Source organism: Ricinus communis, chromosome 1 (genome assembly GCF_019578655.1).
Source record: "Ricinus communis isolate WT05 ecotype wild-type chromosome 1, ASM1957865v1, whole genome shotgun sequence".
Taxonomy (NCBI): Eukaryota; Viridiplantae; Streptophyta; class Magnoliopsida; order Malpighiales; family Euphorbiaceae; genus Ricinus; species Ricinus communis.
This window is the reverse complement of record NC_063256.1, coordinates 953,038-969,195: the sequence shown is the minus strand read 5'-3', so window position 1 is coordinate 969,195 and position 16,158 is coordinate 953,038. Positions and strand designations below refer to the sequence as shown.

Sequence of the window (16,158 nt, the reverse complement as noted above, 5' to 3'; positions counted from 1 at the left end):
TGGCCCTAGCACTTTAGGTTATAGAAATATATTTACTATTTTTAAATTAGTACGGCGACAAACTAATTAATAAGGTGTTTTAACTAATTAAGTATAATTTAATATTTTAATATTCATTATTCTTATAGTATAACACACATTTCAATTAATAATCATTAATTAATTAATTGGATTAATAAACTAATTAGTAGTTATAAAAAAAGAGAGACTAAATTATTTTACTTGGTTTTTTTTTCTCTTATTTAGTATACAATTGTTTATTTTCATATTTATTTAATCATTGTTTCTTATTCTTCATAAAATGATACATTTGTTATTCATGTTTTTGAGTGACGGTAATTGATAATTTTAAAATTAATTGAACTCTTTATCAAACCATACATAACTAATAAGTTAATTATTATTTATTTTTATAATTAATAAAATTACTAATGGTTCACCTTTATATATAATTTATTTTGATTAAAAGAATCACTGACCGATAAGAGTGTTTGCATTGAAATTTAATTGTTCATTTTGAAATTATAAGTAAATCTTTAAGTTATTCTATTTTATTTGAATTTTCAATTTTTGACAAAATAAACAAATTTATAAATATACTACATATTTTTTTAAGTTGATATTTTACAACTAAATGTGTTAATAAATATATATCGAATTTAATTTGATAGTTTAAAGTTGTGCTATTAATATATACATATTGAGTTTTATTTTTAATTTTTAAATTATGCAATAATTATAATTATAATTGAAATATGATTATATATTATCAAGTCACATATGAATTAATTTTTATAAATTACTTATAAGGTACATAAGATGTGATACAAGCTTAATAAAAATGTATTTTATTCAATAAAAATATTATAAAATATTTATTTATATTTAAAAATTAAGATTTAATTATAATGATTATTTAATATATTAATATTTTACTATATTTTTTAATATAATATTTTTATTTTTTATTTTTTAATTTGATAATTTCATTATTAAGCGCCTATAGGACGGATATTTATCTAGTTGATAATGATTACAATATTATACGTAATACGTGGTCCAGTATTTGCGCACAACTTCTATCTAATTAAACACTGTTCTCAGACATTGTTTCTCACTGCCATTGACAAAAAGAGGTTCCGATTTCTCCCCTTATTCGTAATGGATTAAAACGGAAATAATACAAGCTCTGTCCCTGACGCAGCAACGTTGGATTTTACATGTTTTTTTAAGGTGCTGATTGAAGGGATTGATTTTCAGTTTGAGGCCCAATAAGTCTCGACTGGAGACTCGTGAAATGAGCTCGAAGCTCGGCGAGGTGTGTGAGGAAATTAAATACTAAGCCATGGTCCATAGAAATCGGTCCGGCTCTTTTCTTTCTTGTAAAGAAAGTAAGTTGGATTTATTGTGTTATGATTGGTCGGGTCCATGAAATAATAATCTCGAAGCCCAATATGAACTGGATACTGCACCTCCCTCCCTCTCATCTCTGTGAAATGAAGCGAAGCAGAGAAGACTATGATTTGTGCATAGAATAGAAGCGAGTAACCAAGATCAACTCTGTATAAAACCAACTTAGATCAGACAATCTGGGATTCGAATCCAAAAATGACGGATCCGAGTCTAGATTTACAGGAGTCCGGTTGGGAAGAATTGAGGAGAGAAGCAAGAAAGCTCGAAGGAGATCTCGACGTTAAGCTCTCCTCATATGGGAAGCTTGGCGCTAGGTTCACTCAAGGAGGTTTTGTTTTGTTTTATTTCTTCTTTACTTTTAGCTCTTGAATTTTGGTTACTGTCAATTTGCGTAAGTAGAATTTCATTTTGATCTTATTGTTTACTAAGTTTTAGATTTCACCAAAGGTTGCTGTTCTCAAATCAATTACTGACTCACCTGTGTTTAAGCAACATTAACAAGGAACTGAGCTAGAATTAAATTACTGCATTTACGATTCTGTTTCAATGGAGCAATGCTTTGCCATGTTTCCTCGTTTTATTAGAATTTTGTAAACTGCCATAATTCCCTTCCATAGCAGATCAATTCGTTGGTTTGATTGAATAAAAATTGGCGATTCCTCTAACCATATTCTGTAATATTCTGTTAGTATCTTCTCTCAAACTGGTTATTGCCATTTTAATGCTTAATTTACATTCTTGTCATCTATATTTCAAACATTCATTTCCTACGTTATTTCTGATTTCTCAATAACGGGGCAACAATTTTTGCCTATTCAGCGTTGGTTTTTTATACAGCAATAACCTTTCAGATCCTTTTGTGCCTCTTAGCAGTTATCACTCTCTGACTCTTTTGTTTTGCTTCACTTCTTTAACATGCTATATGATATAACTCTTACCAAACTCAATCTTTAGCAATGATAACAAAATAACTATTTCTCTATTATATAGAGTTATTGATGCAAAATATAGTTCCAGTTGTTTTGCAAGCTATAACATCTTTATTATCTAATTCATTTCTCCAGTATGGGTCTCCTTTTTGTTGATCTGTGAAGGTTCAGTTTCATAAATATTGATGAAGTCGTAAAACGTTAATTCTTACTGTTTTGCTTCTCCGGAATTGGTCTATACTTTCAGATATTTATCTTCTTCTTTTGGGCTCTAAATTTCTGTGTTAATTGTTTTACTTCAAGTTTCCTGCTTACCCTCTCTTCCTTCAGGAGTAAGGAATCCCTCTTGATGGTGTATGATTTTGGATTCAGGTTATGTAGATACAGGTTCACCTACTGTTGGAGCCAGCAGGTCAGGGAAGTCCATGGAAATGGAAATCCAGTCATTGCTTGAGAAGCTACTAGATATTAATGATTCTATGAGTAGATGTGCTGCATCAGCTGCACCAACTACATCAGTTACTCAAAAGCTTGCTCGGCACAGAGACATACTTCATGAGTTTACCCAGGTTTGCAATGAGTTGCAATGATTTCAGTTTCTAGCAAGTTTTTCCTTGTTCTATTTGAGTTCCATTGCCTTGCATTATGATTTTAGTTCTTTCTGTTTTTGCTACTTTAGTTGCTAGGCCACTCACTGAAAGCTTACGCTGCACCAATTACAAATTAGAATTTAGTTTGATACACAAGAAGTATTCATCCACATTTGTGGACAGTTTTTTCTTTTCCTTTTTCAATTTAGTCTAAGTTCGGCCTAGGATCTCATGTTGCAATTTCTTTTCTTGTTAATAGCTGTCTCTTTTTGCTGCCTGTTGGGTATTGTGAAGCCCATAATATGTTGATACCTGGTGGAGACAGAAAGAAATGCAATGTAAAATATTCTTAAGTTTTGAAAATTATTGGTAGGCCCTGATGGATGCTAGTGGCAGTAGCGTAATTCTTACCTGAGTTTTCATTTCAGTAGTTTCTTTTTTTTTTCCTTATATGATTGCTTGGTTCCATCTGTATTCTTCTTCTTAAATTATAAAAGTTGCCCCCTCTGGCTATTCTAGGAATTTAGACGGATCAAGGGAAACATAAGCTCAATAAGGGAACACGCAGAGCTTCTGAGTTCAGTCAGAGATGATATTAGTGATTACAAGGTTAGCATGATTCAACTCTTATGAAACATCCTTTGACTTTATATGTATATCTATTGTTTCTTAAGATTTTGAGGCTTTCTTATTTCCTATAGGCATCTGGGAGTATGTCCCCAAGAATGCAGTTATTAAGAGAAAGAGCAGCCATCCATGGAAGTATTGCTCATGTAAGACTTTACTACTTTTGGTTATATTCTAGACATAAATTTTCCGAATTGCATTTGTTCCTGTGATATGGTTTAGTAAATAAAAAAAATAAGGATTTTGAAAGCTGTAATTGGCAATATTGGAAAGAATAGAGTAAAAGAATAAATTATTATTTGGTGAAGCAATAAAGGTCATCAAAATTTAGGGAGGACAAAACAGGATTTTATTAAGTTCAAGGTGGTACAAGAAGAAGTACATAATAAGCATCAGTGCTGGTCAAGCTCGCGACTATTGGATGGGTAACAATCTACTTATTCTGTCCCAAATAGATAGAACCTTGAAGCATACTACAGTTATACATGCTGTATTCTGATTAATCATGATCTAGGTTTCCCTTCAGAAACTGTTCATTTACTATAGAAAATGTTGATTATCATCTTTAACGACTCTATGCATAGGTAAGAAAACAACACAAAATTTGTTTAAGTTACCTACTTTGCTGGACCAACACATATTTCTGAAAAGAAGAATCTTCTCCTTTGAGAATAATAAAAAAAGAAAGCCTTGAAACATGTAACTGGAACTAAATTTGTCCTTGTTTCATGAATTTCTTTATATCCTTAATCAGCAATGTCTCCCCTGATTACTAGCCAATTTATAATCTCAGGATGATCTTTTTGCAGATAGATGATGTCATCAATCAAGCTCAATCTACGAGGGCTGTCTTAGGTTCTCAAAGGGTTTTGTTTGGAGATGTCCAAGGAAAAGTAAAGCTTCTAAGTGACAAATTTCCTATTATTCGCGGCCTCCTTGGTACTTTGTGAAACATTCATATTACTGAATTTTACTCTTATTGTTATTCAAATCCATTAGTGATACAATGCCACATTTTTTGTTAAGGTTCTATAAGGAGGAGGCGATCAAGAGACACCCTTATTCTCTCTGCTGTTATTGCAGCTTGCACGTTGTTTCTTATTATCTATTGGCTGTCAAAATAACAGGTGTGATTTATTGTCACAGAATTTACAAAATCTGTGCTCTTCAAAGGAATTTTGTTCTGTAATATGTTAGGATGGATACAAGTTCTCTGTACTGTGGTACCTTTACGGTCCACTATGCGAAAGTATTTTATTTTGTTTTATATGGGTTTGTTTGCAAATAGTTGACCAAAGATAGATTTTGGTGCTTCACAAGTAATTAGCAACCGGAGAATTATATATTTTTCAGAAGAAAAGAAAATGTCTATATTCCTTGCAGTTGCATAGAATTATTATTATTCAGACGGGTGGTTCCATAGCATATTGCAAATTTCTATTAGCAGCTTTCGGCGTAGTTTGAGCTTCCTTAGCTTTGTTAAGACCTTGTTGCGGACAACAATGATGTTTGATGATTTGCATGTGTCAAAGACGTTACATTACTAAAAATATAAGCAACTTGTAAATGTTAAGGTCTAATTTTAATTATTTTAGTATTTATTGGTTATGATTTAACTAATGGGTTCAGCACTTTACTTATTTATTGCACTCACGTATTAATAAATTCAATTCAAATTTTTAATATCACGTGCAAATGACTCATTTTTGTAACGACTCATATTCAATGTCCATTTGTTTTGTTGGATGGTGCATGTGAATGATAGTCATTTTTCTTTCTATCGCTGACCCTTCATTTCTGAGAATGGAAATGCCTATCATATCGATACCTGGGTCTTGATTGTGGTCCAAAGCGACGCCACAGCATCAATCGGCCTCTCTTCTCGACCTGTTCTAACAGCGCTGAAACTATTTCTTTTTTCCTTTCCCCTAATTGTACCGCGTAGTTCACTCTGCATGACTCCCAATGGTCCAGCGTCCAGGTGGATGGATAGATCCACAGATGTTCAATTAGGTTAAGTTGGTTCAGGACGCTGTATAAAGATGATACAATTTGTCCTTGCCCGTTGCTACTAAAAGCATGCCGACTATTACAGCGCTGGTTCTTGTTGTTTTTGTTTGTTTCGGACAATCGCCTTGCAATCATTAAACACTTTTTTTTTTCTTTTTCCTATGGGGAAACATTTAAAAGGACTTTCTCATCCTCCTCTTCTCATTTTTATCTGTGCAATGTGCTCTTACTTATGTTGCTGAAGATATTTCCACATGCATTCGCCTTCTTTCAGCCTTTCTTGATTTTTCTTTTTAAAAATCTTTTTTTAAACAGATCTTTATTTTCTTTCTTTCTTGATTTATGCCATGTGAAGCTTTATGCTGTTCTGGCAGCAGTGTACCTCAACTCCCGACCTTTACGCATTTCAGCTTATTCATACTGGTATTGATCATTCAGCAAATCGCAGTGATTCCTGAAAAAGAACCATAAACTGAGGCATTTTAACATGGAGCTGGTGATCATAACTCAATAAGATAAGCTGTGATGCACATGCAATGGAAATCCAGCAATTGTGCCGTTGAGTCAGGGGTCTGTCTCACTGTAAAACATCTAGCAGTAGGCAGTGAGATTGAGAATATATTTTTCTCTTTTTGTACAAAAATTTTTCTAAATTTAATTTCACTTTTCTCTTTCCACATCTTAAGGATTGGAATCCATCACTTACTGTGTCTAAAAATTGTAAGAAAATGGTCCTCAGGTTGCCGTTCCCAGGTTTAGTCTTCCCCTTAACGTATTGATTGTTGCTGATTTTTCTTTTTCAAAAATCATAACACCAACAGCCAATATGTAAATGAAAATGACTAATCACCATATCAGTGCCCCGTAAACATGATAAAACTGCAAATCGTTTTGCCCAATAGGACTCTCCTTTATCAAGAGAAAAGGCAGTCACTACTAGTAGGACACCTCTACCATAAATGCTTATAATTTCATTTACATATTACAGGTTTGAATGTTGTTTGTTGGGTTTGAAGCGGAGGAGGGGACCAACATTTCAGTTGAATGTCTTGTATGCTTCTAGAAAATAATAATGCATGTGAAGAGCAAAATAAGTAAGTGATGTAATTCTGTTACTAATAATGTACTGTCTTCGTAAGCGTATATTTTGGTATATTTAGTATTATACCTTGTCAAGTGCCCTTTTTCCCTTCTGTAATTCATTTTTTAGTTACGGAAATTGGTACTCGATGTTCTATGTTTTCTTTATTTCAGTAACAATAAAGGGTACACTTTAAACCAAAAAAAAAAAAAAAAGACCGTATCTATACCAAAGCGTGTGCTTTTGTCGCGATTCATTCCTCCTGTCGCAAACGTTTTAGGCGACGAAATACAACCGTCGGGAATCAGCACATAATCCTTCCGTTGCTAAGAGATTTCCTGTGACATTTTGTCGCCAAATAATTGCAACGGCTCTACTCCCCAGTAGAAGGCACTAACTTTCGTTGCTAGTGAATTTTGGAACAGGAAAACGAGAAGGCTAAAAAATAAACATCAGTGTCAAAGATCAGTCGCCGTTGAGTTCCCAACGAGTCTATTATCACCATTGAAATTCCAAAGGCATTTTGTTTGTAATCAGTTCTTCCCATTTTTTGTCCGTTATTCATGGAAAAAATATATTGTCACCAGTATTTCGAATCTTACTAGAATTAATTTTGTCATCAAAGCATCGATTAAAAAATATCTTTGCATATTCTTTACTGGAAATAAATGTTAATTATTAGCGATTTAAGTGCTTGATGAGAACTCCAAAAGAAATATCTAAAAAGAAGAGAGAAGTTAAAAGAAAAGAAAAGGGTTTTTTATGAGAATCTAACGAGCATCTCGCTTTGGTGCGGGAGTTGGGTGAAAATGAATCTCCACAAGCAGCTGATTCTTTTTACCATTTATGGGGAATCAGAAAGTGTCTCATTGCAGTACAAAAACAAACAAGAATTGGATCTTACTTTTCCTTGTGTTTGGAAACATATATATATATATATATATATAAAATATTATCTTAAATTCACCTTGCATATTCACTGTACATTTGTTTTTCTTTGGAGCAGCAAATGTACTATGTAGTTTCTAAACAAAGTAATAATTAAATACAGTTTGAAAATAATTACTCAAATCTTGATATCCAAACACAAGTTGCCTCCTCGAAGTTACAACTTGAGAAAGAGCCAAAGGAACTCTACGTGTAACAGATAGAGCTGATTACAGTTTAACCCCTCTCTCCCCCAACTCAGCAATTTAAAGTACTTTTATGACAGTAAAAAAAGAAAAAGAAGAAGAAGAAGAAGAAGAAATCGTACAATATCACACAAAACCCTAGCTGTTATACTTGCAGCTCACTCAGATAACAAAAATGAAATCTCACACCTCCATTAATATCATCTTTATTGGACTTCTACCCTCTTTTGTTCGGAGAAGCAGAGAGGAGGAGTTCTTAGTGCTTACAGGCTTTTCCTCGGAAAGCTAGCTATGCACGTATTTGTTTGCCCTTTTTCTTTTTTAAATAATTCTTTTTAATGATCGATTATCTTATAACATGACGTGCAGGACTTTAAACACAAGTAATCATCTCAAATCTCTCACAACATGGCAAATGTTAGATGTAATTAAATTCCACTCTTACATAATGAAGTACCGGTAATTTTATATTTATTACCATTTTTCACTCTTTAAATTCATGTGTTTATTCAGCATCAATGTCAGAACGTTGTTATGGAATCATTTTCTTATCAAAGAAGTTGTTGTGGCTATATATAGCCATTTGCCTCATGGATGTCAAGGTAAATTTTCTAGTAATTTGTAGGTAATTGAGTGCTGCAGCAACGAAAAAGGGAGAAAAACAAAAGAAATTAGAGAAAGCTCAAGTCACTGTCAAGTTAGCTCATAGTACACTTCCATATTTACAGCGCCTGCACATAGCTGCAAATAAGGCACCCTACTCCCCTCCAGAAAAGAAAAAAGAGAAAAATTAATCCAAGTTAAACCTCATTATTTTACTTGTTTTACATTCTTTTACTATTGCACCCAACTGTATTATGATACACAACATATTAATGGTCAATCTTCTTAAATTAATTAAAGCCTGTCAAGCCTTGTGCTCTATAGTAACTGCAGATAGCTCTTCTCTCCCCCTTCTTAAACCTCATATACATATATACAGAACTGAATATTTAATGCTAGATTTTATTTTTGTGGGCTGTATGTATATGTTCTGGTAGCCATATCGATCATTCTGGGACAGAAATGAAAAAGGTCCCACATGATCATCATGTGACAGGTAGAGAGCAGAGCAATTTACTGATAGATTTTGTTCCAGAGAAATGAATTTAATTTGTAGCATTAAGATATCAAACAGATGCAAAAATTGTGAGACTGAAGAAACGAGACCGTATTAAACTCTTGCAAAAAGGAGATGTCAAAAGAAGTCATTAAATTCTTCTTTTTTTTTTTTTTTTTTTTTTTTAACCTTGGCAAAAAATAAAAAGAAGGAAGAAGCATAAGTGTACTTAGGATTAGATAGAGAGATTCTGTCATGGAAGGTCTCCTTATCAGGACGCAATCAATTATGCTTACGTGTCTGACTCTGATTTTTTATCTAATGTGTCCCGCTATATATTTAAAAAAAGAAAAAAAGGAATGTACGAAAGACACTGATATGTCCAGATCTTTCCTTTCATCTATTGTCTTTTGTCTCCTTAAGCTTGTTTACATTTTGAGTTTAAGAAGTAAACAAAATGACAAGGTTAAGAAAATGTTACCATTCCTTTTTATATTTATTGAATCATCCTTTTCTTTTTCTTTTATATATTATGGTAAAATAAATTACTTTAATAATATATTGAAAGCATATTTTTCTTTTTAAAATAAAAAAGAAATAAATGAAGATCAATGACATGAAATTCATTTGCCGAAAGAGGGGGAATTATTGAAAGGCGGCTAATAATTGTCTAAGGTTGCCCTATTGAAGGAGCTGCCACGATCACATGTATTTTTTGTAGACTAACTTGGTTTTACTTTGATCAAATAGATTTTCTTTTCTTAAGGGCTTTATGTAGGCTTATGTGAATGAAGATTGAATTCATACACATTGACTCCTTGAGAATCTGACATGCTAAAACCTACTTCATGTTGATCGCGCCAGAGACAATGGAAGGAAATTAAGAGAATTAATGCAGTATTTCTAGCATATATTACTTAAAATAGAGAATGAAAATGAAAACAAAAAACGAAAATAAGAATTGATTATATTTCATATGTTATTTAATTTAATATTAAACAAAAATAGTAATACTTAATAACATTTAAAAATAATAATACTTTAATTTATAATTATTATATACAATAAATATATAAAAATAATATTTATATAAATGATAAATTATTATTTATAATGAATTTGATTTAATTTTTATAGGAATGAATTTTTCATTTCTTAAAGAGAGGGGAATGGATGATTTCTACTCATAGGGTAATCCCATTCTAATTTTTGGAATTTTAAACATCAACAAAGAGAATCATTTATTCTTATTTTCATTCTCACTATTTTTTTACCGAGCCAAACAACCCGTAGATGAAGTACTGCTTTCTTAGTAAAAAAGAAAGATGATTTATTTCGAAGCAATTCACAAAGTATTTAATGTATAGGTAACTAAGTTTATCAGATTTGTCTAGGGTTAATCTTCCAGCCTTGAACTCGCGTAAGTGGTAATCTTTGTTCGATCAAGAGCAGCAGGATGGATAAAAGGATCATATATTAAGAAGCAGCTAAATTAGCTGCAATGAGAGGTTCTACAGAAACAGGAGCACCATAAATGAAATCATCAGAATTCAAATTTAAAGCTAATTTGGTGAGCCACAACATTAGCAGTTCTCCTGGCACGAGAGAAAGAGATTGATTGAAAGCTTGGACACATAGTTGGAATGTCATCAACATAAGACCGGCCATATCCTTCTACATTAATCCCAACTTTTTCTATCCTATAAATATTCATTAATTTAATGTATATATCAAACAAAAGAACATAAACAAATTCATAACATTAAAACCTTATAAACACTTAAATTCTTATAATCCATTGATTTAAACAAAATTTATAAAATTCTAAATCCCTTGTTCCGTCAAGAATTAATATTCCAGCCTTGAACTTGATATAAATGCGTGAGGATTATTTTTATTAAAAGACATACAGTTCGTTGTTCAAGATTATTCCTTCCCTCAGATATTAATTAACGAAATCTAAAACAATGAGATTATTAAGAATAAAACGGGAAAATTAGTCGTGGCCCATCTCCATATCCTAGTTTGAACAAAACCTGATTGACATTGCCAATTCGTACCTGAATCCTCACGATCCTCCATTGATAGAAAGGGACGACCATAAATTTGTGTCATTAATTAGATATTCATAATAATTATTGGTCACATGATCATAAAGGGAGCTAGTCCAGGATTCCGAATACATCAAACAAAAACATAAGCTGATCAAGCCAATCTCTGCCTTAAATTCTTGTCTAAAAGCAATCAAGAAAGCATCAGAATCAAAAGGAAAAAGGAAAAGAGAGCTACCCAGCTTGCTGTCATTTTTAACAGCGTGACAGAAATTTTTACCATAGAGAAAAATTTTAGGGAAGAGGAAAAACTTTTTAGCACTCATAAGGGTCTGTAAGGATGGTGATAGTTTTCAAAAATGTTAGGGAAATGACAGCCATCTTTTTCAGCAAAAGTTTTCTCAAAGAAAAAAGAAAGAGAAGAAAAGATAGGGTTACTTTGCAACTCCTTGCGACGGAAAGTAAAACCTCTATAGAGTTGATATAGTTATGGTGGAGGCCTAACTAAATAAGCTAAAGCATAGCCTTAAAAGACACTTACAGCAATTTATGCAAAAGACAAACCAAAATTAAATTAAATTAAATTAAAGGGATCTCTGCCTCCTGGTGTCACTGACAACTGCATATCCCTATACATATAAGCGAGCGAGCGAGCGAGAGAGAGAGAGAGAGAGAGAGAGAGAGAGAGAGAGAGAGAGAGAGAGAGAGAGAGAGAGAGAGGGGGGGGGGGGGGGGGGGCTGAGCGGTCAAATCGCTAAAGAAATTTAAAACAAAGAAAATTTAAAGCTTTCTGTGTGATTTTGTTATAATTGCTGCAATAATGTGGCGGTGAATCCCCTAAAGAACATAAAGATTGGAATATATATACACATGGGGCCGATTATTTCTTCCCTCTACAACTCTTTTTCTTGCCAACACCATTGCTTGTCCAAGTACTCATCTACATATTGGCATAATGTACAAAATTGCATGCCTTTTGTTATTATTCAAGTACTTCTTCAATACTACTTACTGCTCCATCATGCCTGTACTTTTTCTTCCATTTTCCATTGTATAATTACATTCTTTTAGTTACTGACCCTTTAGACTGAACAAATAATCGACTTAGTGGTATTGAATACCACTAGTTTAAATTATATTAATTTTTTTAAAAATATATTTAATTTACATATATATTTCTAGCTATGTATTTATTAATTTTAAATAATTAAATATATATTAATTATTTAATATTAAAATATAAAATATTTATACATTTTTATTATTTTTTGATTCATTATGGTGTATATATTTAGTGCATAACTTCTTTTCTAAGAGAAAAAAAAATCAAATTCATTAAACAGAAGACAGTGTTCTTACATCAATTAAGATTAAAGCCTCCACCCTATGAGGAACATACTCTAATTTTAGGTAAATGTTTTTTCCCGACTATATAATTGCATGTAAAGCTTCAAAAGGGTTACATTAATTAGATTACACATTAAAATATAAGGGTAGTTCTAGACTCTTGGATAATATAAGAAGGTCTCAAAAATGAGCCTAGAATGTGTAGGAAAGCAGTAATTAACCAATAGAAAAAGGAAGGAGATTTGTGGGCTAGAACAATACAAAGAAAAAAAGCTAGAACAACACATAGGAAAAAAAAAGGGAACCCATTGAAAAGACACATGAAACCATATAGCTGAATTGAGTTGGCCATTTGGGATTGGGAAAAACACTGGCTGACAAGAGCTACAAGTCAAAATATAAGTTTTATAGAGGATAGGTGCCCGATATTTAGGGCTTTTATATTCAATGGAAAGAAAGAAAGTAAAATACTAATAGGTAATAAGAAGGAAGAGGGTTTTGTGTTGTGAATTTGTGAGGAAGGCAATGGAATTGTAGTGAACCAAGAAAAGGTCTTATTAACTATGAAAACAACAGGTGAATGAGCCAAAGCCCATGCACACGTCCCTTTCTCACTCTCCTTACTCTCCCCCACCTCTGCCGCCTCTGTTCTCTCTCTCTCGTTCTAAGCGTAACACATAACACATCCATTGGGAATGCCAACCATTCATTTGCTTCCTCTTTAACCACTTCACCCCCTCCCTTGCCCTTCTCTCTCCACTGTGTTGTTTATGATACATCACGAAGTTGTACAAATTACAAAAAACATGTAAATACAAAGGTACAGTATGATATTATAAATTATAACAAGAATTTGAGAGATGGAGTAAGAGAAGAAATTTAAAAAATAACTTTCTGTTTCTGCTCAATCTTCTACTACATAAGTGGTATTTTTCTTTCTCTTTCCTCTCTTGCTCTATCTCTATCTCTCTTTTCTCTCCCTTTTTATATCCTATAGTTACAACTCAACAATCAAGAAGATCAGATCCAAGAAGAGGATTTTTTCTGTGTCTATCAAAAATATCCACTGATCAGTCACTACTCCATCAATCAAATCAAGAATCAAGAATCCAACTAACAATCAAAAAAAGATCATGTCCTCCTCATCAGCTGCCTTTTCACCGGACCACCTCTCTCCCTCCGACCAGCTCTGTTACGTCCATTGCAACTTTTGTGACACTGTCCTCGCGGTATTTCACTTTCCTTTATTTCTTTTTCTTGCTACTTGTATTTTATTTTCTTCCTGATGTCTTTTGTGCCCTTCTTATCTCTTTCTCATCTCCTAATCTACATGTGCGTGCCTCTTTAATCCTCTTTATATTTTTAACTTTTTTCAATGGCATTCATATGAGAAGGGTTTCAATTGTATAACCTCTTGTGCCTCTTAATAGGTGAGTGTCCCTTGCTCTAGCTTGTTCAAGACTGTTACAGTTCGATGCGGCCACTGCACCAACCTCTTGACTGTGAACATGCGCAGCCTCCTTCTTCCTGCGGCTAACCAGCTCCATCTCGGTCATGCTTTCTTCAATCATCAGAATATTCTGGTAGATGTATATCAAGAATTAGGGAGCTTCATTAATTTTTAGACATTCCTTTTTGAGCATCAACGGATAGTTGAGGAACTAGGGCTTCAAAGACCAAAAAAAGAAAAATAAAATCTTAAAATTTTATGAAACGAATTCCATATATAGTTGAATTTCTTGTTTCTAACGGTCACTGGGCAATGTTAGGAGGAGATCCGGAACGCGGCACCTCCGAATATGCTTATCAATCAGCCAAACCCAAATGAGCCTGTTATGCCAGTTAGAGGAGGAATTCATGAGGACCTCCCTAAGCCACCTGTCGTTAACAGACGTATGATTCTTTATTTTTCTTTTTCTCATTTCTGGAATATTACACTGGTCTTCTTTTATTTTTATTTTTTATTTGGTGATTTTTTCTTTTTACTTGTCCGAGCGGACATTACTCTAACGTTTTTTAGGTCAATGATCGACTTCATATCTCTTCCTTTGTTTTCTTGGAGACGTGAAACTTAGTCAACAGATGCACTTGACCTATAGTCCTTGCAATACACTTAGAAGTCTCTTAACTAAGTGTGAATTTTTTTTGTAAGAAGCTGGCTAGTCTATGTCAATGTAGGGCGTCTATAATCAACAGTGCCTCAGATTTCTTGGTTTATGTCAAAGAGCGAGAATCTTTTGGACTCTTTTGTCATGGCCATAGCCTTCTGATTCATGTTTCTCCATATTTATATACCTGCTGCCAGAAAGCCTATTTCAGATTTTGCCGGTATAGCTTATCAGGTTACGATATTTTTGAAACCCCATAGCTATCCTATATGCACCACTTACCACTACTTTCTTTCTTTCTTTTTCTCGTGCTCAGTAAGTCCCAAATTTACAAAGAGGAAGCTCGAAAAGGTCGTTCTAATCCTTACTCAAATGGGTTCTTGAATGCTTGTCATGCATGTCTCATTTTAAGACTAAAATGCGAAGTGTTGCTTGCCTTTCAATGTTTTTGTCTACTTGTATCTGAATAAGAGAGTACACTGTGTATGTTATTTTCTTCCCTCCTTCGGAGATGTAGATAAGGGATCCATGAATTGATAGATAGAAAGTTAAATCATTACAGATGATGATGAAGTAATGATGAAGAAAGAGAAAATATAATAAAATCAGAAATATTTATAAAGTCAGCGAAGTGATTTTAATGTTTCTGTCCGTTTGTTTGTTTTTGTTATGTCTTTGTGCTCCATTCCAGCTCCGGAGAAGAGACAGAGAGTCCCATCTGCCTACAACCGCTTTATCAAGTAAGTAACCAATTAATCTTTAAAGTTTCACGCAAAATAATTATCATTACACCCACAAAGGCAAGATCAAGACTTAATTCTCCCATATGATATGAATTAAATAAAATTCTTCTTTTATTGTATCATCAGCTACAGTAAAGAATTTGTATATCTCTATGAAGCATATGCATTGATCTTGACATTTACCAATCTGCAGGGACGAGATACAGCGCATCAAAGCTGGGAATCCTGATATAAGCCACAGAGAAGCATTTAGTGCTGCTGCAAAGAATGTAAGATCCGAGAAAGTTTAACCCCTTGTTCTCTGGCTAGGGTTCTGTACATGTGCTCCGAATTATAAGCTATCATATTAATCTGATAAATATGTATTGTTTGATTTAGCTTTCTTGACCCGGGTAAAAATTTCTTCTTAACAGTGGGCCCACTTCCCTCACATTCACTTCGGACTTATGCCTGATCAGCCCGTGAAGAAAGCTAACGTGCGCCAACAGGTATTTTTGAAACCCTAAAAAGATTAGCAAGTCCTTTTCACAATTGCCTTATAAATTAAAAGAGAATGAGCAATTACACACTTCCCTATCCATTTGGATTTGTTATTTAATACTATTTTTCTTGGTTTGTGCAGGAAGGAGAGGATGTGCTCATGAAAGATGGTTTTTTTCCTCCTGCCAATGTAGGTGTTAGTCCCTACTAAGAAGTGCAGCTGTTAGGGTTTCTTATTCTTCATTTTTACTTCTCTCTTATCTTCTCCATCTTCTTTCTTCAACTGTTATTAGTGTACTTGCGCTAAGTTTTCTTTCTTTCTTTCTTTCGTTTTCCAAGGACTGTATTATTAAGACCACTAGTTGGTCTTATCTTAGTATTGGTTTGGGAGAGGATTTTGATGCCTAACTGCTATTCTCCCTGAGAACCACGAGAAAGTCCAGGTCTCTAATGTGGGCACTTCGGAATTCTTAGAACATTAAGCATTATAAGTGTTTAGTTACTAGCTAGTACTTATAACGAATCCTACTACCTAATTTGTTTTTTA

General features: G+C 33.3%; 2 protein-coding genes across 3 annotated transcripts; both read left to right on the top strand.

Moving 5' to 3' along the window:
* The first annotated feature begins 1,159 nt into the window (after positions 1–1,159).
* Positions 1,160–4,826, top strand: LOC8270591 (Golgi SNAP receptor complex member 1-2). The gene is made up of 6 exons (XM_002511627.4): positions 1,160–1,741; positions 2,715–2,911; positions 3,452–3,541; positions 3,634–3,705; positions 4,369–4,498; positions 4,586–4,826. The coding sequence occupies exons 1-6, from the start codon at positions 1,609–1,611 to the stop codon at positions 4,681–4,683; spliced, it is 720 nt and encodes a 239-aa protein (XP_002511673.3). The 5' UTR covers positions 1,160–1,608; the 3' UTR covers positions 4,684–4,826.
* Positions 4,827–12,994: 8,168 nt separating this feature from the next.
* LOC8270590 (axial regulator YABBY 1) lies at positions 12,995–16,158 on the top strand. 2 transcript variants are annotated; one of them, XM_048370469.1, is made up of 7 exons: positions 12,995–13,509; positions 13,711–13,869; positions 14,050–14,173; positions 15,080–15,128; positions 15,325–15,400; positions 15,545–15,619; positions 15,754–16,158. In XM_048370469.1, the coding sequence occupies exons 1-7, from the start codon at positions 13,414–13,416 to the stop codon at positions 15,820–15,822; spliced, it is 648 nt and encodes a 215-aa protein (XP_048226426.1). In that variant the 5' UTR covers positions 12,995–13,413; the 3' UTR covers positions 15,823–16,158. The 2 variants fall into 2 exon arrangements, with proteins under 2 accessions (XP_048226426.1, XP_002511672.2); XM_002511626.3 differs by having other exon boundaries at positions 12,999–13,509; positions 13,711–13,863.

Bases quoted from the DNA above. Each gene is read 5' to 3' on its own strand.
- LOC8270591 (XM_002511627.4), top strand. From the start codon at position 1,609: ATGACGGATCCGAGTCTAGATTTACAGGAGTCCGGTTGGGAAGAATTG. The intron at 3,542-3,633 runs GTTAGCATGATT...TATTTCCTATAG, and splicing joins ATGATATTAGTGATTACAAG to GCATCTGGGAGTATGTCCCC. The intron at 3,706-4,368 runs GTAAGACTTTAC...ATCTTTTTGCAG, and splicing joins TCCATGGAAGTATTGCTCAT to ATAGATGATGTCATCAATCA.
- LOC8270590 (XM_048370469.1), top strand. From the start codon at position 13,414: ATGTCCTCCTCATCAGCTGCCTTTTCACCGGACCACCTCTCTCCCTCC. The intron at 14,174-15,079 runs GTATGATTCTTT...GCTCCATTCCAG, and splicing joins GCCACCTGTCGTTAACAGAC to CTCCGGAGAAGAGACAGAGA. The intron at 15,620-15,753 runs GTATTTTTGAAA...TGGTTTGTGCAG, and splicing joins AAGCTAACGTGCGCCAACAG to GAAGGAGAGGATGTGCTCAT.